Source organism: Fusarium falciforme, chromosome 5 (assembly GCF_026873545.1).
Source record: "Fusarium falciforme chromosome 5, complete sequence".
NCBI classification, from domain to species: domain Eukaryota; kingdom Fungi; phylum Ascomycota; class Sordariomycetes; order Hypocreales; family Nectriaceae; genus Fusarium; species Fusarium falciforme.
The window spans coordinates 3,039,449-3,064,982 of record NC_070548.1 but is presented as its reverse complement, the minus strand read 5'-3'; the positions used below and the strand labels follow the sequence as shown (position 1 = coordinate 3,064,982).

The window sequence follows — 25,534 nt, the reverse complement described above, 5'->3', positions numbered from 1 at the left end:
AAGCTTATATGGACCCTGTACGCCGTCGTCTAAGTCACGGCACGTGAGGAAGCGAGTTGTGAGTGAGCGAGCGAGATCGTCATCAAGAGAATATCAGAAAATTCACTTTGACGTCTCACCGAGACCAGGCACGCACGGCAAGGTGACAGCCGAGCCCGTGGTGGTTCAGGGCTGATCATGACAAGGCTCTTCAACCGGAGGCGACCCAATGTCTGTGTTGACCGCCGCACAATGCCCTCATCTCGCATCGAGTCTGAACAAGAGGTGAGCCCGGACGGTCAAGCACGACATGACAAGACCTGCCCAGTAACGTGTAGCTGTGGTAATCAACACCTGCGGGGAGACATTGGCAGATTGCGCGCGGGCAGCTGGACCGAGATGCGGTGCCACGCGTGCAATCCTTTGATGGTGTGAAAGGACGGGATTGAAAATGTGTTGGCAGAAGGAGATATCTTCGGTTAGCAACGAGACGAGAGAACCACCCGTTACCCAAGCTCATATGACCTCCTTCGCCCTATGTCACGATAACATCTTCTCTGTAAAGTTCCGGTAAGCGAGGGCTTGAGCGACAAGGAAGCGATATCAAGGTCGATCGATACACTCGCTAACACTAACACGGCCACGGGACGGAGCTGCTTCTAGAAACGGGCGGTGTTGCGAGTTGCTTGGGCGGTGAACTCGTAGAAATTCAGCTGAACTACGGATTGAACTGAGTGTAGTTTGAGAATATTCGGTTCACTACATGGTGAGAATTCTCAATAGTTGGTAGAACATGAAAGACGAGAGCACTTCTCAATGAGAGTGTCGACTCAAGATGGTTGGGTGCAACAGCAGAAGCGGTACGTACCGTCGGGCCAGTGCTAAGCACCGGCTAAACCCGACATTCAGCCGAGTGCACCAATCACAGATGCCCATTTTACAAGCAGCTCCAATTCGATTGCTTCGTTCTACGACGGCGACATTTTGACAAGACCCAGACGACCTCACGATCGCTCTCGAAGCCGACCTCCTCCCCCTCGACGACGCCGCTCCGTTCTTCAATCTCTCCGTCACAATGGCGAGCAAGATCTCTCCCCTCCTCCGATCCGCCCTCCGGCCGGCGTGCCGGGCAGCCCGCCCCCAGACCCGAGCCGCCTTCTCCCTCTCAGCCCGCCGACCGAGCGACTCCCTCATGGTGGTAAGCAACCACTCCCCGTCGTCAATTGGCGCTCCCAATTGCGGCCATGCACGCATCTACCGAAGTGCAGAGTCTTGATCCGTGAATGGAGCCTGTGTCTGACGCCTTTTTCCGTGTGCCACAGCATCGCAACACCAAGGACAACAACCCCGAGCTCCCCTTCAAGTTCAACGAGAAGAACCAGGCCGTCATTGCCGAGATCCTCAAGAAATACCCCCCGCAGTACAAGAAGGCCGCCGTCATGCCCCTGCTCGACCTCGGCCAGCGCCAGCACGGCTTCACCAGCATCAGCGTCATGAACGAGGTCGCCCGCCTCCTCGAGATGCCCCCCATGCGAGTCTACGAGGTTGCGTCCTTTTACACCATGTACAACCGAACCCCCGTGGGCAAGTTCTTTGTCCAGATCTGCACTACTGTACGTTTGCTCTCTTACTGCTCAACTTGGGGATTCAATGGCACGCATCTGGGAATGGCAATTGCTGCTCCGCTCGGCTGTAGCCATATCGGACGGTTTCTCGGATCGAGGCGGATAGACGTCATTGAAGACCCGGACAATAGAGAAGCACGGAACCAACTAACAATTTCTTTACTAGACCCCTTGCCAGCTCGGAGGCTGCGGTTCCGACGTCATTGTTAAGGCCATCAAGAACCACCTCGGCATCAAGCAGGGCGAGACCACAGCTGACGGCCTCTTCACCATCCTCGAGGTCGAGTGCCTCGGCGCCTGCGTCAACGCCCCCATGATCCAGATCAACGACGACTACTACGAGGACCTCACCCCCGAGTCCGTCGTCGACCTCCTCAAGGCCCTCAAGGCCAGCGCCACTGCTACCGATCCCTCCACCGTCAGCGTCCCCAAGCCCGGCCCCCTCAGCGGCCGAAGCACATGCGAGAACAGCGCCGGCCAGACGAACCTGCTCACGGAGCCCTGGGGAACCGAGACCACGCGGTCCGACTTGTAGAACTACAATGCAATATCAATTCATCTTTTTTAAGTTCAAGGGCATGGAATATCAGAGGCAGGTGATGGAAAAAGAGCCGCGCGGGAGGAGGCAACGACTGTACATAACACTGCTTTGAATGTAATCCATGGTATAGAACGTTTGGATTTCATCAAGAGACTACGTGAGATAATCAACTGTGTGGTTTTCCTGCTTCATTGATTCTTGCCTTCTTCACTCATATCAATGTGAGAACGTTTGCCCGTTTCGAAATATTCAAGTCGCGCCAAAAAGGAAACCTCCAAGCCCAAAGATATGTATATCCAAGTTTTCTCTCCAGACTATTCTCCCACCCGCAAGATCCAGCCGTCTCCGAGTCGCTGTCCGTCCTCGCCCACGCCACCCCAGATGAGGATACCGTTCTCCTCGAGATCACCCATGGGCGCACTCGCGATCCATCCTCTCGACTCGGGCAGCTCGTCGCTGTTGTCGTCGTCATAGGGTTCCAGGTCGACCGGAGTCCACTTGCCCTCACCAGTCTTGCGGCCAACAGCCTGCCACATAGCAGCTGTAACGCTAGCGGCTGTCATGCCCAGAGGGGGAACCTGGAACATCCAGACGTCGTCGAGGAACTTGCCTGCGCCGGCATGACCCTCGGAGCTGGGCTCGCGCTCACCCATGGTCAGGACGAGGTACTCACGACCACCACCCACGGTGATGGCCTCAAAGGATGCGACGCTGCGAGGCTCAGGCCATACCTGAGAGGGCTCTGCGTGGATCTCTGTGGTTTCAGAGTTGGGGTCACTCTGCAGGATGGTCTGCCAGCCACCCCGAGCGCGGACGGAGACCTCTCCCTTGGAGCCCTTGTCATCAAAGGTCTCGACTTCGAGATGCAGGAAGTCCAGCTGCCCTCCAAGCTCCGTCTCACCATCGAAGCCACCGAAGCGGAAGAGACGGCTCTTGCTGATGCAGATGGCAGTGCCACCTCTGGCAGGGCCAGGGGCGCCGGGGAACTCGCTCCAAGTGCGATCGTGGACATTGAAGGCCCAGATGTCGTTGGTGCGCTCGCCATTGGCGAGGCAGCCGGCGTGAACGAAGAATGTACCGTAACCGTTGGACTCCTCGTCAACGGCATCTTCAGCGACATTGCCAACAATAGGATCCTGGGGGATACCAGTCTTGGAGGTGTCGCCTAGAGCCCACTCCGACCATGTCTCGGGCTGCTTAGGTCGTGGGGAAGCGAAATCTCGGGGGCGATCGATAGCAGCGGCCGTGTGATAGCTTCGAGGAGCGGGATGGGGAATGATGCTGCCGCCTTTGACAGCGGGAGCTGGGTCAAGATATGACCAATTGTTGGAGCGGGTGTCGAATACCCAGACACGGCCAGCCTCGTCGAGAGGCGTCATGTCAGGGCCACCGCGGCCGCCAAAGAGGAAGATGCGGGATCCAATGACGGCGGAAGCATGGCCGACTCGCGGGGCCGGCACATCGCCAAGCTCCAGAGGCTCGGGACCGGCGGGCTGCTTGCCCTTGGCCTTGCTCTCAGCTGGAAGCCCGGGCGAGGCGAGAGGAACATCATCAAGGGGCTTTTCAGCTCCTGCCTCAGTAGATTCGTCATCAGAATCATCTTCAGAATCGTCTTCAGAATCTTCTTCGGAATCTTCTTCAGAAACGTCGTCAGAGTCGTCGTCAGATTCTTTTGTCTCCTTCTCTGGCTTCTTGGCCTCAGCAGGTGCCTGGGCAGGTGCCGGGGCAGGTGCTTCAGTGGTTGCGGGAGCTTCGGGCTCTGGCTGTTGGGGCCGGTCATCGGGCTTCGCGGCGACAGGCTTGATCTTGTAGTAATCGGCACCGGCGCCGCTCCAGGGCAAGTTGATGACGTGCATGCAGTTGTCGACGGGCTCACGGGGCTCGATCTCGCCGCCAAAGATGTAGGCGGAGCCTTGGACGATGTCGACAGAGTGGGAAGAGCGGGGGACGGGAGGAACCTCGATGCGCTCCCAAGTGCCCTTGATGGCGTCCCTGCGCGGGGCACCACCTACAGCGGGCACAGAGGGCATGGGCATGGAAGGGAGGTTCTGCGAGACATTGTGCAAAATGTCGGTGGTGCGACGCTTGAGCAGAGAGAAGGACTCCATGACGAGCGTCGGTTTGGCGGGGGATGCGCAATGAGGCCGGAGGGCCTAGCTTGAATGTAAGCGAAAGCGGTCCCAATGGGAGTTGTAAACGACGTGAATTGTTCGATGGCTATGGTGATGATGTAGGAGGAGAGAAGGGAAAGGTGGATGGCCTGTCAGCCGCGGGGAACAAAGCTTACAGGGCACGAGGTGAGATTGGATGTTGGATCTGAAGACGTCCAAGGTGGAAGAGCCCGAGTGCGAGAGAGTGCGAGAGAGTGACAACGATAACGAGGGGGATGACGTAGGTCTCTGGCGATTGGGGCACCGGGGGGATTGTTGGATATTTACGGGGACCTTTCCCAATCAATTGCGAACGACACGATCCGTCAGCAGAGGCGCAGACGATGGGAGGATGATGTTTTCCTTCCTTGCTGTTCACATCTGACAGTTCTAGACCTTGTTAGTTACCGGTTGCGTGTAGGTCCCCGAGCAGCAAGTCAAGTCGCAAACCGACCGCCGAAAGAGGGGACCTCTAGTGGGGTGCTCCGTACAGTAAGCTCTTAGTAGCGGCGGCACTGAAAGTTCTGGGCTATCGATTTTCAGTGTCTATTTTGGGTTCGTGGCTGGAGAATGTGTCTCGGCTGGGGACAGCAAGAGGAATGGATCTGCCGTCGAGTCGGTTTTGTTACTGCTTGCAAGTTTTGTCTCCAGGTCTCATTGGCAAGATCTGAGCAATGAACACTGTGAGCTGCAGTCGTTCCAACGGCTGCTTCGCCTCAAAGGATATGGCCTGGGGCTTGAGCTGATCGAGATGATTTGCCCAATTTCAAGCCACATCGACATTCGCCGTCTTTGTGCGGCAGTCTCAATCCGGGCGTGAGATGCCGCAGCCTCAACCTAGGTAGAACACAAAAATCCTAGGTGTATTATCGGTGATTATGGGTGATTATACGTTGTTCTTTCTTTTATACGTGCCCGGTCAAAGGTGGGCTTTTTAGGTGTCAGACGAGTTTGGTTTCTCAGCGTATTAATGGAGTCAACTACTTGACCAGGCTCTGAGGACAATGCGTGCTGTTAGGGTAGCAGAGAAAGGGTTGAAAGTCCAGTGCTTCCTCTGATCGCCTTGCACTTGTTGGTGTTTCGCCGTCCGTGGCAGTGCAGACAGAGCCTGAAACAGATTCAGCTACGGAGTACAACCAACTCTCATTTCATCTGATGGCCAAGGCGGCAGTTAGTGCTCGGCTCGGGACGGGCCTTTGCCGATGAGATTGGATGGATGAAAGGCCGATAACAAGAAGTACTCGGTTGATCAATCTATCTCCAAACTCGATGCCGCGGCAAAGATTGAATGTCTATTCGTCCATGTCGGTCGACAAGCAAGGGTCTTGACACTCCGCATGGGCTGAAGCTCCCCCATGTCTCACTCGTCAGGCAATTGGTTGCCCCTTGCCGCGCGAGCGCGCGGTTACAGCCTCAGCAGCTGAACAAGCTCTCTTATTATCATCGTCGTTTTTTAATTCTTGCATAGCAGTAGACGCTATCGCCTTCGCTCAACCCAAGCTCCAGAATCTTTCGCCAAAACTGTCACGTCGCTTGACTAGATGCTTATAGCTCCACGCCTATGGAGGAAATATACCAAAAGATCGCCGAGTTCAGCCCGCAGCGCCCAAAGCAGTCTTCCGAGGTTGTCACCCAATTTGAGGTGACCGAGCTCTGGCGCAATGACGATACGGGCATCGTCAATGTCTGCGATGCCACCATTCCTGTTCAAAATGTGCCTACGTGGCTAGCCTTGGAGACACGGCCCTCCGCCTCGGTAGGAACAGAGACCTTGGTCCTGCGCCTCGTTTGGCCCGAGTTCAACATGGATGAGCACCGCGTCGACCTGCCAGGCGCTGTTAAGCAGTTGCTGCTAGAAAATTTCGGCCTTGGGCTGGCTTACGAATACTTCCCGAGTTGCCTCGCCGGCGCCAGCGCCTTTCCCCAGGTTGCAAAGCCACATGGAGACGAGCAAGCATTCGTCTTTTGCTATCTGCCCAAGATTGCCGCCATATGGTCACATAGTCGCTTCAGGCCGCCGTTGGCCCGCCAGAGTGCCACAAATGGCATTTTGTTAGCCCAACGAAAAGAGAGAGAGACTATTAAGCAATTCCTTAAGAGCGAGAGCAAATGGCAATTGGCCACTGCCAGCCATGACATGTTCCCTGCCCTCCTTTGCAGTCTCATGCTCCATGGCCAGATCGAGATTACGCAAGGCGAGATAAAGAACAACATTCAGGCGGTTGAAGGAAGGACAGGATACACCGACTTCAAGACCAAACGAAAGCACCTGGCGACTGGGGAGCTGGCAGATGTGGCTGCCAAAATCACCGACTATTCCTCTCGATTGGCTAGCACGGATAGGAAGAGCAAGACACTGGAGAACCTGATGGAATTTACCCAACGAACGATCAGCTCAGACCAGAGAGTCGTCTCCGAGGGAGATAAGATCATGAAGAACCACATTCGGGTGCTCCAAGAACGGCTGAAGATGCAGGTTGTGGATCGAGAGTACACCCTCAAGCGGGCGCAGATCCAGAACGAAGTGGTACATTGATTTGCAACTGAATAAGGAAGAAGCAAGCTAACAAGGTCTTCAGCTATTGAGCCTCATGTCTATGAACTACAGCCTTTCCAACACCCTCATTTCGATATCCACCCTTCGCGATGCCGCTTCTATGAAGACGCTGGCCTTTGTCACCATGTTTTTCCTACCTGGCAGCTTCATATCGGCGCTGTTCTCGACCGACGTCTTTGACTGGGATGGAGTCAAGAAGGGGGCCATTGGAGTCCCAGCCACACCGCAGTTCGGACTGTACTGGGCCATCACGATCCCTCTGACGGTCGTCACCTTTCTACTGTACTTTCTCTGGGCAGAATGCTCCAGCTACGAGCGTAGTCAGAAGCGGGAGTGGAAGAAGTGGGAGAACTGGGGGTTGTCTAGCAGTGAGAGCCTCGAGTCTGACCAGTCTCAGTCTCTTCGCGAGACATTCAAAGAAAACCGGGACAAGGTTATGAGGGAGTACCATGCTTTCATTAGGAGAGGGCGGGGGTCTAGGACCAAGGATGACTTGCCGTGATGTTACAGATCTTACACGCGAGTAGAGGTGACATGCTTTGTACGAATATGCGTACCTATGATGAGGTACTTGATGGAGTTGGACGTGGACAAGTGCTTGGATTGGATACCTATTGAGATTCTGTTTATACCCACCATATCTCTAGCTGATAGAGAAGCGAATGATTCATGACACAGTGATAAACAGCGCCAAAAAGCCCGTGCGTAAGGATTTCTAGAAGAACAAGGTAGGAGAAGCTGTTGATCAATCCGTAGATAGCGCAGTTTAGTAAAATCGGGGGTCAAAGCAGAACGAATGCTTTAGGGTGCGCCACCTTAAAACGCGATTTTATATAGTTTTAAAATAAGAATAAATAGAGAAATAAAATAGCTAGAATAAAGAAAAAAGAGTTATATATAAGTAAATAGTAAATAGATAATATATATTTTTTCTATAATTTTTAAGTAAAAATTCTTAGTTTTATTTATTATTTTATAAAAGAACTAATTTATAGATATATAAGCGCTATAGGTTAGTAGTCTCTATACTGGAAGGATAGAAGCCTTAGCGCTAGAAATACAGTGCGATAGCTATTTTATAGCGCTTATTAAAACTCTAAAATTAATTCTATTTTTTTAAAACTTTATATTTAGACTTTAATAATAAAACAAAATTCTTTTAAAAATATTATATAAACCCATCTTATTTCTAGTCTTAATATAATTTTTAAATTATTTTTATCTAGCTTATCTACTTATTTATTTATGTTTTTATAAGGTAGATTTTAGTGGGTTTTACGTGGCGCACTGTGATGTGTTCGTTGTGTTTTGGACCCAAATTTTACTTGGAGGGTGGGATATACTAGGAAGTTAGCTGGGCTTTGGCCGATAACATGGACGGTTTGCGATCCGTCCTCTCGGGCAATTCTCATCTCGATCGCATCTTGTAAGCGCGATCCCTCGTCCAAAAACTACGCAAACTGCTCTATCGCTACGACGTCTGTCCCACATGACGCAATAACTCCAATTGGACGAGTAGCGAGCTCGTCCATCAAGTCTGGATCGTAGTCGGGAGTCGGAGTCGGACCCCCTTCCTCCGTCCTAACAACCAACTCGACTCGAGCGAGCGCGGTCGAGACCTCCTGCTGCAGCCGCACTTTGCGCCTGCCCGCCGCCAGCTCTGGCCAAGGTAGCTGAGGCATTCTCTTCCCCTCATTTTTGACCTTTTAAACCCTTCTCTTCTCTCTGATCTCAACCTTTTTTATGCATTTCATACCCGCGCGCGTTTGGGCGTTGTCGCGGGTTCTTGGGAGAGCTTCTTTTGGAGGCGGCCCGTCGTCATCGCCGATCTACTGAGCCAGCGAGCGACCAGCCCAGCTACCTGGTTCCATCCTTCAGCGCCAACCGATGCGGAGCCCAACGTTGGGTGCCTGAGTCAAAAAACGAAGACATCGCGAAGAGAGACAAGACATCGTCACAATGGCGGCGCGTCCAGGGGCTGCGGCTGCGTCTCCAGGGTCTATTGTGCCCGCTCAGTTGGGCTTTCTAGCCATCTTCAACCCCTCGCTTGGCAACACGGACGAGACCATCGACGACCAGATCGTCTACTACGCCTCTGTCACCACCCAGACCTCCTCCCACAAGCGCCGGCGCACACGCGGCCAGCCTACCAAAGACATTTCCCCCGAGGAGCGCAATGAGCGTCTCAGACAGATCGGCCTCGCACAGGGCATGGCCAGCTTTAGTCGTGGCTTTGCCAATGGTGCGCCCGTAGATGCTATCGACACTGAGAAATCGAGAGTGATACTCCACGAGCTGGAGCCCGGGTGGTGGATTCTGGCCGTAAGATTTAATTACTTTACCTCTTGTTTGGGAGCCTTTATTGACCAGTATCTCTAGAGCATCGACCTGACCAAGCTGCCTCTACCCCCACGACTTACCACCAAGAATAGCGAACCTGCCGAAGAACGATATGAATACTCCAGCCGCGAGATGAAACCTGCAAATTTGCTTCTGAGGGATCTTCTGCGAGCTCACAGCACTTTTCTCATGCATCATGACTCGTCCCTGAGCGCCCTGTTTGTGCGGACCAAGCGAACCAAGTTTGTAACTGTCCTCAGCCGCTATTGGGACCTGTTTCTCTCGACATGGAACGTGGCCATGCATGGAAACCCGGCCCGCGATATCTTTGGTGGCATCAATGTCGCCGCCTCGGGCGAACTGGGGGTTGGCGTTGGTGAGGAAGACCGTGGAAGCGGCGAACGAGAAGTCTTGGAGGGCTTAGTCGGAAGAATTGAAGGACTCGTCGATCTAGTTGTTTCCAAGTTTGGCGACTACAATCCCGACTCGCCTCCCCCAGATGCACCGAATGGCGACCCTGAACAGTGGCTTGGAACCGGCCAAGAGCCTAGCTCTGAGGATGGTGCCATCTTCCTAGGTACTGGTGCCTTGTCCAGAAAGTCTCTGAGAGATGTGACGCAATGGATGGAGGACCTGTACACCTGGGGAGACCACACCTATGGAGTCATTGAGAGCCCAACATCGGTTCGGCGGGCAAAGAGGAGAAGGGCCAGCCGCGCTATTGCACAGCAGGCCGCTTCTACGCAGCCAGCATCGACTGAGGCGGGTGAATCCTCAAAGGTGGTGACAGAGACAGAGCCCACGGGCGCTGGTGATGCAAGCAAGGACCAACCACCAACACGGGAGACCGAAGATGGCAAACTAGATAAAATGGTTAGTTATCTGAAGTTGGGCTACGGCACATACTGGTCTCTGCCCGGTGCTGGTGGTGGTACTGGCACTGATACTTCTGGGGAATCATCTGCCAAGGAGCCCCCGGATGCAGGCGCACCACAACAGGAGTCAAAGCCTGCCCAGGAGGACGCTTCTAAACCCTCTCGACCAAATCTCGCTGGCCGTACACCCTCGTATGAAGCCGCTGGTCATTATCTCATCGGTCTCAAAGGGGAGATCGACGATGAATACAGCGATCCCGATAGTCACAGCTCAGATGATGCGGGCACCGCCGAGCACAACTCGCGCACCGTTCTCCGGACTGTGAACGTCGAGCTGGAGAGCGAGGCTCTGGGCCGACCGGAAGCCACTATCGTCCGCGACTTTGAGCATCCAGCCAGCGTTCTTACGCAGTCCCAGGTTGTGGGCAATATGGTGCCCGGTTACGACTCGCACGATCTCAACAAGGCCAAGAAGCTGCGGGTCGTGGTCTACGTCAACCGACCCTTCATGTTCGCCTTTCTATTCAATCTTCGAACAGACTCCCTGGCCATGGACACCCTCTACCGCTCCCTGCACTACCAACTTGCGCCCCTCCGCAAACCCCTCCTCGCCTCGACGAGATACCGCCCGGAGCGGCCTGGAGCCGACGTCGGGTCTGGCAGCGGTGGTGGTGGGAACGCAGGGAACAGCATATACGACCTCATATGGGATCCTTACTCCCTAACGGTGCACTCCTCCATACCCAACATCCCAGATACGTACATCGATCCCAAGCCCTGGTCCCGCCCAGACGCCCTCAACACGCACCTCCACCTCCTCAACCTGTACGCTGCCACCAGGGCCCGCGCCACTGCCCTTGAGCGGACTGAGAAGTCGAGCCGCGGGTGGTGGATCGTCTGGACACGCCTGCTGGACCGCCAGGAAGATCCCTCGGCGAGCACCAACCTCTCGACAATCCACGAGGCCGGCGCCGACGTGGTCGAGACGGGCCCCGACCAGGCTGCCGATCATCAAGACAACAACAGCAGCGATGGGTCGGACTCGCAGGAGCCGCGCACTCCGGAGGTGGCCAAGGAGATCTTTCTGATCCGCCGGGCAAGCGACCATGTCGGGTTCCGCACTGACGCCTCTACCGGCGGCGGCGATGGCGCTGGGAGGCTGGCTCAGGGCATCGGGGTCGACACACGGCGATACGTGGAGGAGCTGCTGAGCCTGTTGTAAGCCTGCTGTAAGACCTACCTACGTACGGCACCTGAGAATCCAGGACGGACAGCACGGGGCACGCGTATCCGCCCCGTATTGCTAATTTTAAGGCTGAGAGGCTGTGCTAGGCCTGGGCCCTTTGTTCTCCTCCCTGGGCCCCCTTGGTGGGTACGGGGTGCGGTGCAATGCGCTGTATGTCTTACGGTCTGCTAGTCGGCCTCTGCCTGCCTCTTGGGACGGGATGGACGAGGATCAAGTCCGTCTTGCTGTCCATCTAAATTTGAGTGCAACCCCATCCCGTGCCTCATACCCCGTATTATTAAAACGTCACTCTGGAACAAGGGTCAACCAACCCAACCTCTTTCAAGTTTCTGTTTGTTTACTAAATTCAATTACACTCCATGGTTAGTCTCTGTAGATTTATTACTAGAGGGAGGGGCGGGAATTGACATGAAAGGGTCAAGCTATTATGACGAGACACACCCCTGCAAATAGAGTACGAGTGCCTCGTGGACGATCGTTCAGGGATCCGAAATGTTTTACGCAATGCTTGTAAAATGGGACCTCCATCTGCTATTCTGTAATTATCCCTCGCCCGAGAGATCTTCATTTGGCCCGTACATTGAACTCGGGTTATTTACCAATGTTTCATACAGGGCGGGAGATCCGTTTAAGCTGCTGACTGGAGACACATACCTCATGCAGCTGACGGCAGAAGGATTCTGGAGGATCAATACAGCGGGTGGACAGCAGAGGTCGTCGTCTAGAAGACCAGGACCCCAATTTCAACCCTCTTGGCGTCTAATCAAAGACCAGCCAAGCATAGACTCGACTCATCTGCCACGATATTAACGCAATCAAAATGCAATCGACACTTCCAAATGGTTGAAATCTCGTCCCGTTTATTCACGGGACTTTTCTTTGTCTATCCAACTTGCACATGCCAAATAAAACGTGTTATGTACATAGAAGAAGTCAACGAAAGCGAACCATATTGAACCCGCCCTCCAAGAAACCGAAACACCCCAATCCAGAATCTGTCAGAGGGCCTCGAGATAGAGGCTGAATATACACATGAATCATCTCGTCTCCCGAGGTCCCTTTGCTTTTACGCCCCGGCGCCTTCAAGGGGTGTCAAGATTCCCAAGTCGTGAAAAAAGAGGTCGTAATAGAAACAAGTTGCGCACTGCATGCTTTCCCAGACCCGGGAGAGCATCCATCGTGGTGTGGTTATGATGCTTAGTTGAACCACCACTCAACCTCGATGCGGCCAGCATCGAGATCGCCAGAGATCTCCTTGAAGCACTTCTTGCTGACGTCGATGTCGTTGATGGCGCAGCCCATGCACTTGTCCTTGACGACGGCGGTGGTGGTCTTGCCGTTGGCCTTGATGGTAATGGTCTTGCCGCACATGGGGTTGCCGTTGGAGACAGAGCCCATCAGAAGGTGAGAGAGGGCGACAATGTTCTCAGTCTCGTCCTTGCCGGAGTCGTCCTCACCGCAGGCACCCATGCCGATGTCGTAGTAGGTGAACTCACCAGACTTGGCGGCGCTGCTGCCACCACCGCTGCCACCAGAGCTGCCGCCGTTCTTGGGCTTCTCCTCCTCATCGTCGGAGCCATCATCGACGACGGAAGGAGCGGCAGGGGCAGGGGCGGCAGTGGTGGGCTCGGGCTCAGGGACGTACTGCTGGGTGGTGACAGGCTCAGGAGCCTCATAGGTGGTAATCTTGGGCTTGGGGGCCTCCTTGACCTCGGTGGTGGTGGGCTCGGGGGGAGGAGGGGGAGGAGTGTAAACGCTGGTGACAAGAGTGGTGGTGGGAGCAGGCTTCTTCTCGGCAGGCTTCTTGATCTTGGGAGCAGGCTGCGAAGGAGCCTGGGTCTCGACAAACTTGGCGGCTTCAGAGGTCGTGGGCTGGGCCTGCTCCTGGCCGGGGGTGATCCAGACGGTGGTGGTCGCGTCGACCAGCTTGGTGACATACTCGTACTCAGTCACCCACTCGACCTCGGTGACGACAACGTCACGCTCAGCGTTCTGGTGGTGGCGGCGGTGGTGGATGCCGTGAATCTTGCCATGGGGCTGGGCAACGGCCACAGCGGCGAAGAGGGCAGAGGCGATGGTGAAGGACTTCATTGTGAGTTCTTGATAGTTCCTTTTTCTGTTGTTGTTTTCGAGTTCTTGTTGATTCCAACCAAAGGCGTGGTTGTAGCTGTGATATGTCTCTTGATGTGAGAGACAAAAGGGTATCTCAACGCGGTGTAGTGTGAAGGTTAAAGGAAGGTTAGGCGAGATTCTGTTCAACAGGAATGAACTCGCACAGATTGAAGAATGGAAGGAGTGGACGTTGACGTCGTGAGTTTGAGGGAATGTGTGCGTGAGAGAGAAGAGTCCGGCTCAGGTGGGAAGGAATGGTGTTTGAACTTGAATAGTTCGTAGGTAAGGAAACAAACCAGGGGCAGAACTGAGGGAGGAAGCGTGGGTTCTTAATACGCCTCGCCGTAACCGACGCCGCTGGGCCCTCATGCTAGCTCTTAACGTCTTGGCCCTAGCCCACGAGCCCAGCCATGGTCCTGTCGCAAACAAGCTGAGGTCAAGGGTACCGCAATTACAAGCAACGCGCCGGCCAACAGTGTCGTACCGGATTCGTCCCCGAGGTAGCAGCTGAGAAAGCTTCGGCCAGGGGCCCCTAGCCGAGCGTGGTTTTTTCCAGCCCACATAGGGAGGTACCTAGCTGCCCCGTTTGCTTCCTTGCGTGTGTGTGCCTGGGGGTTCCGAAAGGGTGGGTGGGGAGCAGAACGGACGGCATGGTATGGTATGGCACGGGCGTGGCAAAGCTGCCATCTCTGCGCTCGAGATCCTCACTGGTCCACTCCACTCCATGGGTCACTGCCATCTGCCGGGGCCAGCCAGAGGTCAACGTCTTTGACCATGCAAGCGGAACAGCCCAACAGAGGGGAAGAGGCCCGGGACCACAAGAGACCGAACCATGCCGGAAACCAGGGGGGGCGTGGCACCATCCAGGGGCACTGTTCAGTGCTGGAAGCCCTTCTTCTCTGACTGTTCTGTCAGAGCCCGCTGACGGTCATGTCGGCCACCGCGATCAGAACGAAGTTTGAATGCTGCAGGCTGGGAGCAACGACTCAGAATCTCCTCATCCGGCGCCCGGAATCAGATCAACTGACGCGTAACCGCACAGGTATGGACGTCAACACACTCACTAGAGTCATGTCGTCCAACACACCTTGAGTGGACTGTTCGAATCAGTTGTTGGCAAACGGCGCGGAGGCCTGCACAAGTCTCTCTGAAAGGGCTGGACTGCACCGTGGCCCGACGCAAACCAAGTTTCCTCAGCTAGCCCTACCATGATTGGCCATGCTGCAAGGGGCCGCCCTGTCGCCAGCTTCCGGCTTTGGGCCTCTTGTCAGGTACCAGGGGCGCGCCCATTGTCGGGGGAGGGCCAATAGCAGTCTCCGGGTGCCTGGCCACGGCGGGATTATTGCAGCCAGAATCGACGAGAACAAGTTGGAGGGTCAAAGATGGTGGGAGGGAGGCCTGCATCGATCTCCCTCCCCTCCCTCCGCTGGCGCCCTGTGCCTGGCCCGAAACTGAGAGGCTTACCTGGCGGATGCAGCACTGGCCGCCGAACCGACGAGTCAACTTGCACCCTGGAGGTGTGGAGGGAGCCCAGCAGGAGTTGAAACACGGCCCAGTCCAGTGAACAACCGTCACTGGGGTGCCACCTCACAGCCAGGTGCGCTAGCGGCTCATGGCTTGCACTGGTCTGAACAAAACTCAAAGAACCTTGGTGTGAGAGAAAAAAAAGTCTTTCTCGTCTTGTTCTCTCGTTGGGTCGTTCGGTTCATGTCTGGCGCGAATGCATGTGTGACGTTGAAACTCCGTGACTCGGGCGTCTGTTGCTCGCCTTCCATATGCCATCTGTCTTTCTGTCATGTTCCGTTCCATGTGATTCAAAACGATGCGGTGTGATTGACTTTTTCAATACTTTCAAACTCTCCAGCCCTCCTCTCCATGTACCTACGCAAGCGCTGGATGTGCTGTGAACCAGCCCTTGCGCAAGTCACCGACAACTCCCTTCGTCTGACAAAGCCAACGCGAGCCAAGAGAAGCATGAATAAAGCCCGCAGAGAACAAGCAAAACTTGCAGCGGTGGACACGCGGCTCTCTCTTCTTTGGCAGCCCAGCCCCCTTCAATCCAGTAGAAAACCGCAACCTGTGGGGAGCCGGTGTAGGCCACCCACACCTCGCCCGCCACCACCAATGTGCAATACAGTCTGACTGAAGGAAGCAATTCCTGCATGCCAACTTCTCGGCCCTCTCGGATGACCCGATACAGAGGCTAGCACGTGCGCCAGAATGGATCTATTGCAAGTGTATGGAGGGGACTGGACGACGTTGCAGGCTCTCGTTGGTCAGAGCTCCCTTCGTCGGTGTACAGTCGAGGATCGGTTGCTCTTGCTGTTGCTTTTGTGCTGAGCGAAATGTGCAAGTCCAGAGTTCAATATGCATGCCGACAACAGATCATGGTGTTAAGACGAAACGTCCTTGGCTTGACTGTCGCCATTCATCGCCAATCGGGTTTCGCCCTGGCTCTTGCTGGCTGCCCTTTGCTGACCTTGCTGCTGACCTTGCTGCTGACCTGTGCGGCGAGTAAACGAGAAGAGGAACAGACCCTGGCGCTGGAACACAGGCCGCTCCTCGTCAAATATCTCCTCAACCTTGAAAGCCTTCTTAGCCATCTTGACAAAGTTCATATCAGCCCGTCTCCGCTTCTTGAAGCAAAAGTACACAACAGCTGACGGGTTCAACTCCAAGAGCGTCTTGATTGTTGACATCAAGAGAGGGAATGCTGGCTCAAAATAAACGCATTCACCTGCCAAGATCACGTCTGGTTTTTGCTCCAGCACAGTTGCGGGTAAAGGCTCGCCCCTACATGGACAGGCCACTGTTAGCCAACTGGCTCTCGGCGATGCAGTATGTGACCCTTATGGGCATCCAACATGGTGGCATCCAACAGTGTTGGTGCTGGATGGGGTATTAGAAACACGCACCAGTTGAGCACCATGGCTTTCGCCTTGCTTTGCAGGCCATTCAGCTTGATGTTGTGTTGCATGAGCTCAAACATCTCGGTCTGATCCGTTAATAGCAAAGGATTTTGAAGATCGCACTCGAGGGCGACGGCGAGGCCGACGAGGCCACCTCCGGCTCCGAGTTCCAATCTAATGCGGCCCACGAGGTTAGCAAGTCCGGTCCGTTGCCGTTCCCCTCTCACACTGTCCGCACAAGGAAACGCTGCGCCAGGTCACATGCTCAGAGGCTGAGGAGATACTAACATCCGCGCGTTGTTGAGACGGTCTCTGTGATAACGCAACATGTGCTTGCCGAGAAGCATACCTGCAGGCCACGTTTGCCCACCGCACCCTGACCGAACATCTTCACGCAGCTTGAGGGATTGAGAAAGGACGCCGTCGAAGTCAACCTGTGCGACGCCGATCGCCTTGAGAGTCGGCAGCGGGGTGAGATCCTCACTGATGGCGACGGGATCCATCAAGGGAGACGACGGTGGACTGCTCATTGTGAAAGTGGTGATGTCTTGGGGGCCTCGCTTAGGTGGATAGCGTCACCAGTGTCGACGCTGAAAGAGACAAAAACCTTGTCGTCGGTAAGGGCCGAGTGTGAGGATGGCGAGGGAGAGGCCAAGGGATGTTGATCAATGGGAGCGGTCGAAGGGTTTGATAATATGGAGGTGAAGATGATTGAAGGGTTGAATAATGAGGATGGGAGGTCAACAAGTCAGAGGATGTGAGGGCACTATCTATGGCTTCGCTCTTGCCATCGTCGGTTGTGGCTAACCCAGAAAGAGATAAGGAGCCTGGTGCTGTATGGAAGGCACGACTAGCTTCAAGTGTCACTTGCCGCTCCTCGCTTCTCCTCTTCCCATCTTCTCCTCAACTTTGTTGGGCCCGTTTCTCCTTGCTTTGCATTGGATCCAATGTTGATGCAATCCAGACTCAAATGGGCCCTGCCTGTCCTTTTACCCGCCCTCAGCCTCTCCATCGCGTCTTCCGCCTCATCCTACTCGTCCGGGGCTCGTTGAGAACTTGGATCGATTGGCTCGTTAAGCTTCGTGGGACTCGCGACAAACGATAACGACTAATCGAGATAAGGGCTCCTCCCGCTCTCGGCCCGTTGAACTACCGACCTGCCAGCTGTTGGCTCTGGCTGATCAGACTTGACTGGTACTATTAGGCGGATGGCAACGTCTTTCTCGCAGCAGCCTTTAGCTCAAGTGAGCAGAGTGACTTGCCTATCCGTATGGAAGGCTGGCACGAGCCAGTCGCGTGTGGTTCGTGATTCAGAAACCAGACTCCTTCAGGAAGACCATGATCAATTTATCGATATTGTGCCCTTCTCGGTCAATCAAGCAAAAAGTGGTTCCCTTTGCCTCTTTAGCAATGCAATCGCTTCCAATGACGCCGTTATTGCTAATAGTTGCCCTCCCTCTCCCACCTAAATGGGGTCTTCACCTTCACCCTCGTGACATGATAATTCCCTGATTGGGCGAGTCGACTCACCCCAGGTGGCCTCTGAATGTCTCACTCGCCTCTTTGGCTGATGAACCTCGCTCAGGAATGCGTGCACAACAATACCAGCCTTGGAAACTACCACTTTACCCTCTCCCGCCACAATTTTACGCCATCTTCCTTCACAGAGTGCCTCAAGATGAGACAGATTGCCTCCTCCCGCAATGAACGGCCAGGCCGGGCACTGGTCCCTTGGCTCAACTGCCCTCAGTTGACCTTCTCTCGTCTCCCGCACTGGCCCAGTGGAGCAGCTATACAGGAATGAAGGGTGTAGTATTACTCGGGAAGCCCTCATCTCACCAGCCATCAAGATGTAAGTGACGATATGCCTTTGGGCGGTCTCGCCCATCCTCCTGTCTTTTGATCCTCTTCCGGCTTCTTTCTTCTTTGGCCTTGACCTCCTCCACCGCAGCCTTACTCACTTTTGAATGGCGTCCTGTGTTCCATCAGCTTCACGATCTGGTACCGAACAGCGCAATACCATGCCATGATGCTCTCTTTCGTGATACTAGCCTCTCTCCTCCTCGCTGCCCAGTTTACCAGTGGTCAACCCACTGTGAACTTTCCAATCAACTCTCAACTGCCACCAGTGGCCCGAGTAGACGAGCCCTTCTCGTACTCCTTTTCTCGATACACATTTCGGTCAGACTTCAACCTCTCATACTCTCTCGGGGATGCACCCAAATGGCTCTCCATCGATGACGAAGGCCAGCTCTACGGGACACCAACCGACGATACCGTTCCAGAAGGAGATGTGGTGGGACAGCAAGTTGAGATCATTGCTGACGATGGGACCGGGTCAGCATCTCTCACTGCGACTCTTGTTGTGTCGAGAAGCAAAGGTCCCTCTATCAAGATCCCTCTTTCGGACCAGATCGGGGGCTTTGGCGACTATTCCGCTCCTTCGTCGTTGATATCATATCCATCAACCGAGTTCAGCTTCAGCTTCGATCCCGGCACCTTTGATCACCAACCCAACATGATCAATTACTACGCTACCTCCGGCGACAGCAGCCCCTTGCCTGCGTGGATGAGGTTCAACGCCGGCTCCCTGACATTTAGCGGGGAAACGCCTCCTTTCGAGTCACTTATACAGCCACCACAAGCATTTGACTTCGATCTTGTCGCCTCCGACATAGTCGGCTTCTCAGCAGTGTCCATGTCATTCTCCATCATCGTGGGGAGACATAAACTCAGCGCAGACAATCCAACCATCACGCTGAATGCCACACGTGGCAAGAAGCTCCAGTATGAGGGCCTAGAGGATAGTGTCAAACTCGACAACAAGCCAGTTGATAAAAGCGATGTCGAGGTCTCCATGGATAATATGCCCGAGTGGTTGTCTCTCGATGAGGAAACCTGGAAGATCGAGGGTACACCCAAGGAAGGCGACCATTCAACCAACTTCACCATTAACCTTCGCGATTCGTATCAAGACACGTTAGCCATCGACGCCGTTGTCAATGTGGCAACAGCACTCTTTCGATCAACATTTGATGACATCGAGATAAGGGCGGGGAAGGAAGCCAACATCGACTTGGGGCCGTACTTTTGGGACCCAGATGACGTTACCGTTGAGATATCAGTCAAGCCGGACAGTGATTGGCTAAAACTCGAAGGTTTCAACATTACCGGAAAGGTGCCAAGGTCTGCATCAGGGAACTTGAAGATCTCGGTTACGGCTTCATCCAAAAGCTCAGATGCAACAGAAACTGAGACTCTCAACGTGAGCCTCCTAGCACTTACACCTACACCTTCGTCCACGCCCCGGGCCTCTACTTCCGCCACATCTACTGCATCAAATGCACCTACCGAGACTACTTCAGAGCCCGAGGCACCCACTGGCGGTTCCAGTAAAGGCCTGTCGACCAGCAGCCTCCTCCTCGCAATCCTCTTGCCCCTTCTCGCCTTCATATTGCTCCTGATGCTGCTGATTTTTTGCCTCATTCGACGGCGTCGGTCTCGACAGACATACTTGTCCGCCAAGTTTCGCAATAAAATCTCCGGCCCAGTGCTGGAAAGCTTGCGTGTTAACGGGGCGACCTCTACCATGCAAGAACCAGGGAAAGCCACAAACATTGGTCCCATGGAGCAACGACTGCACCGCCCAGCCAGGCAACGATATTCGGAAATTGAGTCGGAGACGTTGTCATTATCATCCCCCACATTGGGGACGATGGGGACGATGGCAACTCCCGAAGTTCCATCACGGTTTGTAGCCGAGGGCTCGAGTTTTAGGATTTCACGGTCCACCAGCATAACAAGTAGCGATGACGGGAGGCGATCGTGGGTAACGGTAGAAGGAACAGCGACAGCGACAGCACGACAGAGCCAGGCGTCATTAAGGAGTCCGCACTCGGATACGACATTCCCTGAGTCTACACATCAGCTGATACCACCACCTGCATTCTTCTCAGAATCCGGGGGCAGCTCCTTCAGAAGTGGACTCGACCTAACTATTCCATCCATTGATGACCTTCCCAACATCGGGGGCCAGCGAGCATATGGGCATGGGCATAGGCATGGACAGTCTGGCACATTCTCAAGCGGCAACGAAAGCTCGTTGGCCTTTGCATCTTCTCACCAATCCAGCCCCAGACTCCTGACGGGAGGGTTTCCTAGCAGTGCAGCAGGTACACGGCCCGACGATCAACATAACGCAGGACAAGATCAGGCAGCTCCAGGGGAAGGTGGTCAAAGTATACGAGAGCTGAGGCGACCTGAACCGGTGCGCTTATCCAGCGAACAACTTCTCGGCGAAGGCAGCCGCCCTGGCAGCCGGGCTTGGTACGATAGAGATGTTTCAAGGGGGTTCTTCATTGATCCATCATTTGGATCGACGGAGAATTGGCGGGTGCTCGGGGCACGACGAGACACGACGAGCTTGTCATACCGGCAGCTCGTCGACGAGGCGCCCTTCCACCCAGCACGATCGAGCACACCGATGAGTCCTAGCCAGGGTTGGCTGCAACCAGGAGAGCGAGCCAGTTCAGATCTGATATCGCCTAGCCAGTGGGGAGATGCACAAACAAGCATTCGAGGTTCACTGCCATCGTTGCGGGAGAGTCACAGTCACAGGCACAACTTGGCGGGCAACAGGGACTCGAGAAATGAGGAGGATCGGTCTACGAACTGGAGAAGAGAAGACTCGGCAAAGAAGTCAGAGGGGGGCAGCTACGCGTTTCTTTAAGGGATGAGGGAGTTGAAGGATTGGATGATATATACCCGAGCGCTGTGTTTCTGCCAGTTTTGCTGATATGATGATGATGGGTACTAGATTTTCTGGATATACTTGAGTACTTCGAAACGATACCATTTGGTTGGCGATGTCTGTTGCAACTGGGAGGAGTTATTAGATGGGAGGAGTCCTAATGAGTTTATATAATGCTGTCTTCTCTGAGCAAGAGGTCTATACAAGGATGCATGCAGTCGTGAATGACACAGCGTCCAAGATCCATGATGGATGCAATAGATTCCTGAATAGGTAGGCCGGCATCTATTTGGTACATAACTGCGTTACTGTACAGCGGATGACGCAGCCACACCCGAGCACGTTGATGGGATCTGGCTGGTGATGTGACAGGCAGTTCATGCTCCAGCCGGACCGGTCCGTCAGCAGGCACGCGACCAGAGAGCCTTTGCGTCTGCCGGTACATGTACAGTACAGCGCTGTCCAGAATCTGTTTGGATGAAGCCGGGCAAATCAATTTGCTCAGAGAATGCAGTCACACAAACCGGGCTCACGAGGCACAACCGAGCCAAGGAGAGAAAGAGGCAGCATTGGCCGACGCACACGCGCACGCGGCTGGGAGGTGGCGAGAGCAAAGGGGATTGCGGATGGAAATTTTCAGGTCCCCCCCCGTCTCGTCCCAATGCAGCGAGGATATGCGCGATGGCCAACAATGGGGGAACTATCTCGGGTCTAGGTAGGCAGGTATTTAGGCGCCAGCAGCTGACGGTGCAGGAATTTTTTTTTTTTCTTTCACTCGCTTCCTTGCTTCTGCGGCTGGGGAGTCTGGAACGCCTGCGTTTTTAGCCTTGACAGGTGGTGGTTCGCATTATCACGGGTCGCCAAGGTGATTCTGGCGCATCGTACAGTTTTCGTAGTTAGGTATGCAGGTATGGGTTTGATGATATCGGCGGAGAGTCAAGGCAACTGCCACCACCCGTGGTTCTTTGGTTTGGTTTGGAGCCCGTCATGGTGTCAGAGTCCATGTCTCGGTGGCGGTTCCATTTCCCAGGCGACAGGGGAATGCACCGGGGCCTTGACGGACATCCCATCCCATCCCATCCCATTTCATGGGGTCGGGTCGGCGCTTGGTAGGGGACCTGACGATGCTTCAACAGGAACCTTGATTAGCACTTGATTCTAGACCGCGGCAGATGTTCTGGTGAAGGGAGGGAGTGACTGACGTCGTAAAGAGCCCGAGTTGTTGGCACATGGAAACTTGGAAGCAAGCCCAGATCATCATCAGCCACAGACAGCCAACCTGGAAGGCGATACTACCCCGCTTCCTCCCACCTAAAAGCACCTAAGCAATTTTTCTCGCCCGCTAGCTGATGCCCTGCTCATCTGCCTTGCAGGTGCCTCCCTCACTAAGCCACCGATAAACACCACTGAGAAGCTAGCAACCAGCACCATAATATCCGCTACGCCTCCCTCCATCTGTTGCCTGGGCTGCTCCAAGCTCCTAACCAAACCAAACCAAACGAAACCATCAGGTCCGCATCCACACGCACATCCCTCCCATCATTCGCACCTCGCACATCTCCCGCTTCCGCAGAAGACCGTGAATCCACCTCCACCACGCTTCCGGCGCCGGCATCGTGTGCGTGTGTTAGTTTTTTCCCCTAACCCCTTCAACTCCTTCTCCTTCTCCCCAGTATCACACTTTGATATCTCGTTCCCCTTGAGACCTCATCCAAACAAATCCCCCCCCTCCCCACCGCGCGCCTAGGTCGAACGCTTCCCCTCTATCGAAGCCCCTCCCCGCCAACCCCTCCGTCGGCCGATCTCCTCCTCTCGCATTTCCCGCTTCGCTCGCTCGCTCACTCACTTCCATCCTTCTCTCCTTCGTCGTGGGATCTTGAGCTCTCGACCGATCGAAACGAACCGAAATCCTCCAGTCATGGGCCAAACACTCTCGGAGCCCGTTGTCGAAAAGGTACGTGCTGTGCCTTTTTTGCTACCTTTTGCCTTGTCGTCGCCAAATTGTGTGCTCTTGGTCCATCAATCTCCGCGTCTCCGTCCTTCCTGCATCTGGTCTTGGTTTGGAGCATTGGGATTGGCACCTGCGGACTCGCGCGAGAGGGGCATTGCCCGGTCATGAGCCCCTCTCTCCACGCCGGGCCACCACCATAACCTCCAGCCGCGCATGAATCGCCAGCCTTTTCCAAGTTGAACCGACAAGACATGCGTCATGGGCTATTTCTGCCTCGACTGCTACTGCCCTCGACGTCCGTCTTGCGCTGTCTGCTTCCCCGCCTCTCCGATGCTTCCGCCTTGCTTGCTACCTATGTCATGTCGTCAGACCTCGTCCCGCTGACTCTTGATCCAAACCCTCACAGACTTCGGAGAAAGGTGAAGATGAGCGCCTCATCTACGGCGTCTCTGCCATGCAGGGTTGGCGCATCAGCATGGAGGACGCCCACACGGCAGTCCTCGACCTGGACACGAACAAGACTCACTCCAGCAAGCTGTCCTTCTTCGGCGTCTTCGACGGCCACGGCGGTGACAAGGTGGCATTGTTCGCCGGCGCAAACATCCACAACATCATCTTTAAGCAGGATACTTTCAAGTCGGGTGACTACGCTCAGGGTCTGAAGGACGGCTTCCTCGCGACCGACCGCGCCATTCTCAACGGTATGCTATACGATGCGCCAGCTAGTTCCCCACATGATCATCGTCTCTCCCTTTTGCGCCTTTTCTCGCTCACGACAGGACTCGAAACCCGCTAACATTATATGCTTCCTCTACGTCAGACCCCAAGTACGAAGAAGAAGTCTCGGGTTGCACAGCCTGTGTCAGCCTGATCGCCGGAAACAAGCTCTATCTCGTCAGTCCAGTCCGCCCGCTGCCTCGCTTCCCCACGTTGGCCCCGCCCCACCAACCAACCTGGCCTGGCCTGGCCGAGGGGTATCCCTTCACGCAACGCAAGGCTAACAGATAAACTCACAGGCCAACGCTGGTGATTCAAGAGGAGTTCTTGGCATCAAGGGACGTGCCAAGCCTTTGTCCCAGGACCACAAGCCCCAACTCGAGAGTTAGTCGCATCTGCCCGCTCCCGTTCACGCTGGGGCATCTCCATTGCGACAGCCGCCGTGCTGACACCCCCACTAGACGAGAAGAACCGAATCACAGCTGCCGGTGGCTTTGTCGATTTTGGCCGAGTGAATGGAAACCTCGCCCTCTCTCGCGCTATTGGTGACTTTGAGTTCAAGAAGAGTGCCGAGCTGTCTCCCGAGAACCAGATTGTTACCGCTTACCCCGATGTCGAGCAACACGACCTCACCGACGAGGATGAGTTCCTGGTCATCGCCTGTGACGGTGAGTGGAATCAGGCTGGGCCCTTTGGTAATGACAATACTCACTAGCTTAGGTATCTGGGACTGCCAATCCTCCCAGGCCGTGGTCGAGTTTGTCCGCCGAGGCATCGCCGCCAAGCAGGATCTCGACAAGATCTGCGAGAACATGATGGACAACTGTCTGGCCTCCAACTCCGAGACGGGCGGCGTCGGCTGTGACAACATGACCATGTGCATTGTCGGTTTCCTCAACGGAAAGACCAAGGACGAGTGGTACGAAGAGATTGCTCGCCGAGTCGCCAACGGTGACGGCCCTTGCGCTCCCCCCGAGTACGGTACGAATGGTCCTCCTACAGTCCACGAGCAGCAGGACACGTCTGCCATGCCACTGGCGTCAAGCTCCGGGCCGAAAAGCACAGGCTGACATATCTCTCTTCAGCCGAATTCCGAGGGCCTGGAGTCCACCACAACTTTGAAGATAGCGATAGCGGCTATGAGCTTGATCCTGAGAACAAGGGAGGACGAAGCTTCGGCGTTGGTGGGTACCGAGGCCGGATCATTTTCCTCGGCGATGGCACTGAGGTTCTTACGGATTCAGATGACACCGAGATGTTCGACAACGCCGACGAAGACAAGGACCTGGAGAGCCAGGTCGCCAAGAACACGACGTCCACCGACAGCAAGGAAACCGTTCCTGTAGCCGCCCCCGGCGCCGCGACCGCGACCGCACCCGCCTCCAGCAACGCCGCCGAGTCGAAACCCGCCCCTGCGGCCCAGTCGAAGCCCACGGAGAAGCCCGTCGTGGAGGTGAAGAAGGAGGAGACGGCTCCCCAGGAGATCAAGAAGGAATAGGTGGCTTCTTCATTGAACGGGAATCCAGTTCTGAATTAAAGCGTCCCTCTAGTACTTGCGTTGCTGGCCATGTTTCTCGGATCCCGGGGTAACGGGAGGTTCTAAAGGTCGAAGGAAGAAGGGAAGATGGGGAAGTGCGTGCGAGGACGAGGGCGATGATGAGGACGAGGATGAGGATGAGGACGATTGGGGAGGCTGGATGTCAGATATTCTCATGTTAGGTCTTGCATCCCAACTTTGTCGGTGTACTGGCGTCGAATCTGGATCGTTGCGTGAGCCCTCGT

The 25,534-nt window shown here is 54.9% G+C and overlaps 8 protein-coding genes across 8 annotated transcripts; 5 read left to right on the top strand and 3 right to left on the bottom strand.

Moving 5' to 3' along the window:
* Window positions 1-1,054: 1,054 nt before the first annotated feature.
* Window positions 1,055-2,139, top strand: NCS54_00714800 (Hypothetical protein; the record flags this gene model as incomplete). Its single annotated transcript, XM_053152582.1, has 3 exons — window positions 1,055-1,177; window positions 1,302-1,592; window positions 1,771-2,139. 3 exons carry the CDS (start codon window positions 1,055-1,057, stop codon window positions 2,137-2,139), a joined length of 783 nt encoding a protein of 260 aa, XP_053008557.1.
* Window positions 2,140-2,459: 320 nt separating this feature from the next.
* On the bottom strand, window positions 2,460-4,253 carry NCS54_00714700 (Hypothetical protein; the record flags this gene model as incomplete). Its single annotated transcript, XM_053152581.1, has 1 exon — window positions 2,460-4,253. One exon carries the CDS (start codon window positions 4,251-4,253, stop codon window positions 2,460-2,462), a length of 1,794 nt encoding a protein of 597 aa, XP_053008556.1.
* Window positions 4,254-5,856: 1,603 nt separating this feature from the next.
* On the top strand, window positions 5,857-7,354 carry NCS54_00714600 (Hypothetical protein; the record flags this gene model as incomplete). The annotated part of the gene is made up of 2 exons (XM_053152580.1): window positions 5,857-6,822; window positions 6,875-7,354. The coding sequence occupies 2 exons, from the start codon at window positions 5,857-5,859 to the stop codon at window positions 7,352-7,354; spliced, it is 1,446 nt and encodes a 481-aa protein (XP_053008555.1).
* A 1,457-nt stretch (window positions 7,355-8,811) lies between these two features.
* NCS54_00714500 (Intu-longin-1 domain-containing protein) lies at window positions 8,812-11,289 on the top strand (the record flags this gene model as incomplete). Its single annotated transcript, XM_053152579.1, has 2 exons — window positions 8,812-9,174; window positions 9,232-11,289. The coding sequence occupies 2 exons, from the start codon at window positions 8,812-8,814 to the stop codon at window positions 11,287-11,289; spliced, it is 2,421 nt and encodes an 806-aa protein (XP_053008554.1).
* A 1,221-nt stretch (window positions 11,290-12,510) lies between these two features.
* NCS54_00714400 (Hypothetical protein) lies at window positions 12,511-13,404 on the bottom strand (the record flags this gene model as incomplete). The annotated part of the gene is made up of 1 exon (XM_053152578.1): window positions 12,511-13,404. One exon carries the CDS (start codon window positions 13,402-13,404, stop codon window positions 12,511-12,513), a length of 894 nt encoding a protein of 297 aa, XP_053008553.1.
* A 2,414-nt stretch (window positions 13,405-15,818) lies between these two features.
* Window positions 15,819-16,864, bottom strand: NCS54_00714300 (Protein-lysine N-methyltransferase EFM6; the record flags this gene model as incomplete). The annotated part of the gene is made up of 3 exons (XM_053152577.1): window positions 15,819-16,218; window positions 16,341-16,508; window positions 16,623-16,864. 3 exons carry the CDS (start codon window positions 16,862-16,864, stop codon window positions 15,819-15,821), a joined length of 810 nt encoding a protein of 269 aa, XP_053008552.1.
* A 1,499-nt stretch (window positions 16,865-18,363) lies between these two features.
* Window positions 18,364-19,730, top strand: NCS54_00714200 (Hypothetical protein; the record flags this gene model as incomplete). Its single annotated transcript, XM_053152576.1, has 2 exons — window positions 18,364-19,520; window positions 19,613-19,730. The coding sequence occupies 2 exons, from the start codon at window positions 18,364-18,366 to the stop codon at window positions 19,728-19,730; spliced, it is 1,275 nt and encodes a 424-aa protein (XP_053008551.1).
* Window positions 19,731-23,002: 3,272 nt separating this feature from the next.
* NCS54_00714100 (Hypothetical protein) lies at window positions 23,003-25,250 on the top strand (the record flags this gene model as incomplete). The annotated part of the gene is made up of 7 exons (XM_053152575.1): window positions 23,003-23,038; window positions 23,442-23,736; window positions 23,856-23,929; window positions 24,052-24,136; window positions 24,214-24,420; window positions 24,473-24,733; window positions 24,838-25,250. 7 exons carry the CDS (start codon window positions 23,003-23,005, stop codon window positions 25,248-25,250), a joined length of 1,371 nt encoding a protein of 456 aa, XP_053008550.1.
* Between the last annotated feature and the right edge of the window lie 284 nt (window positions 25,251-25,534).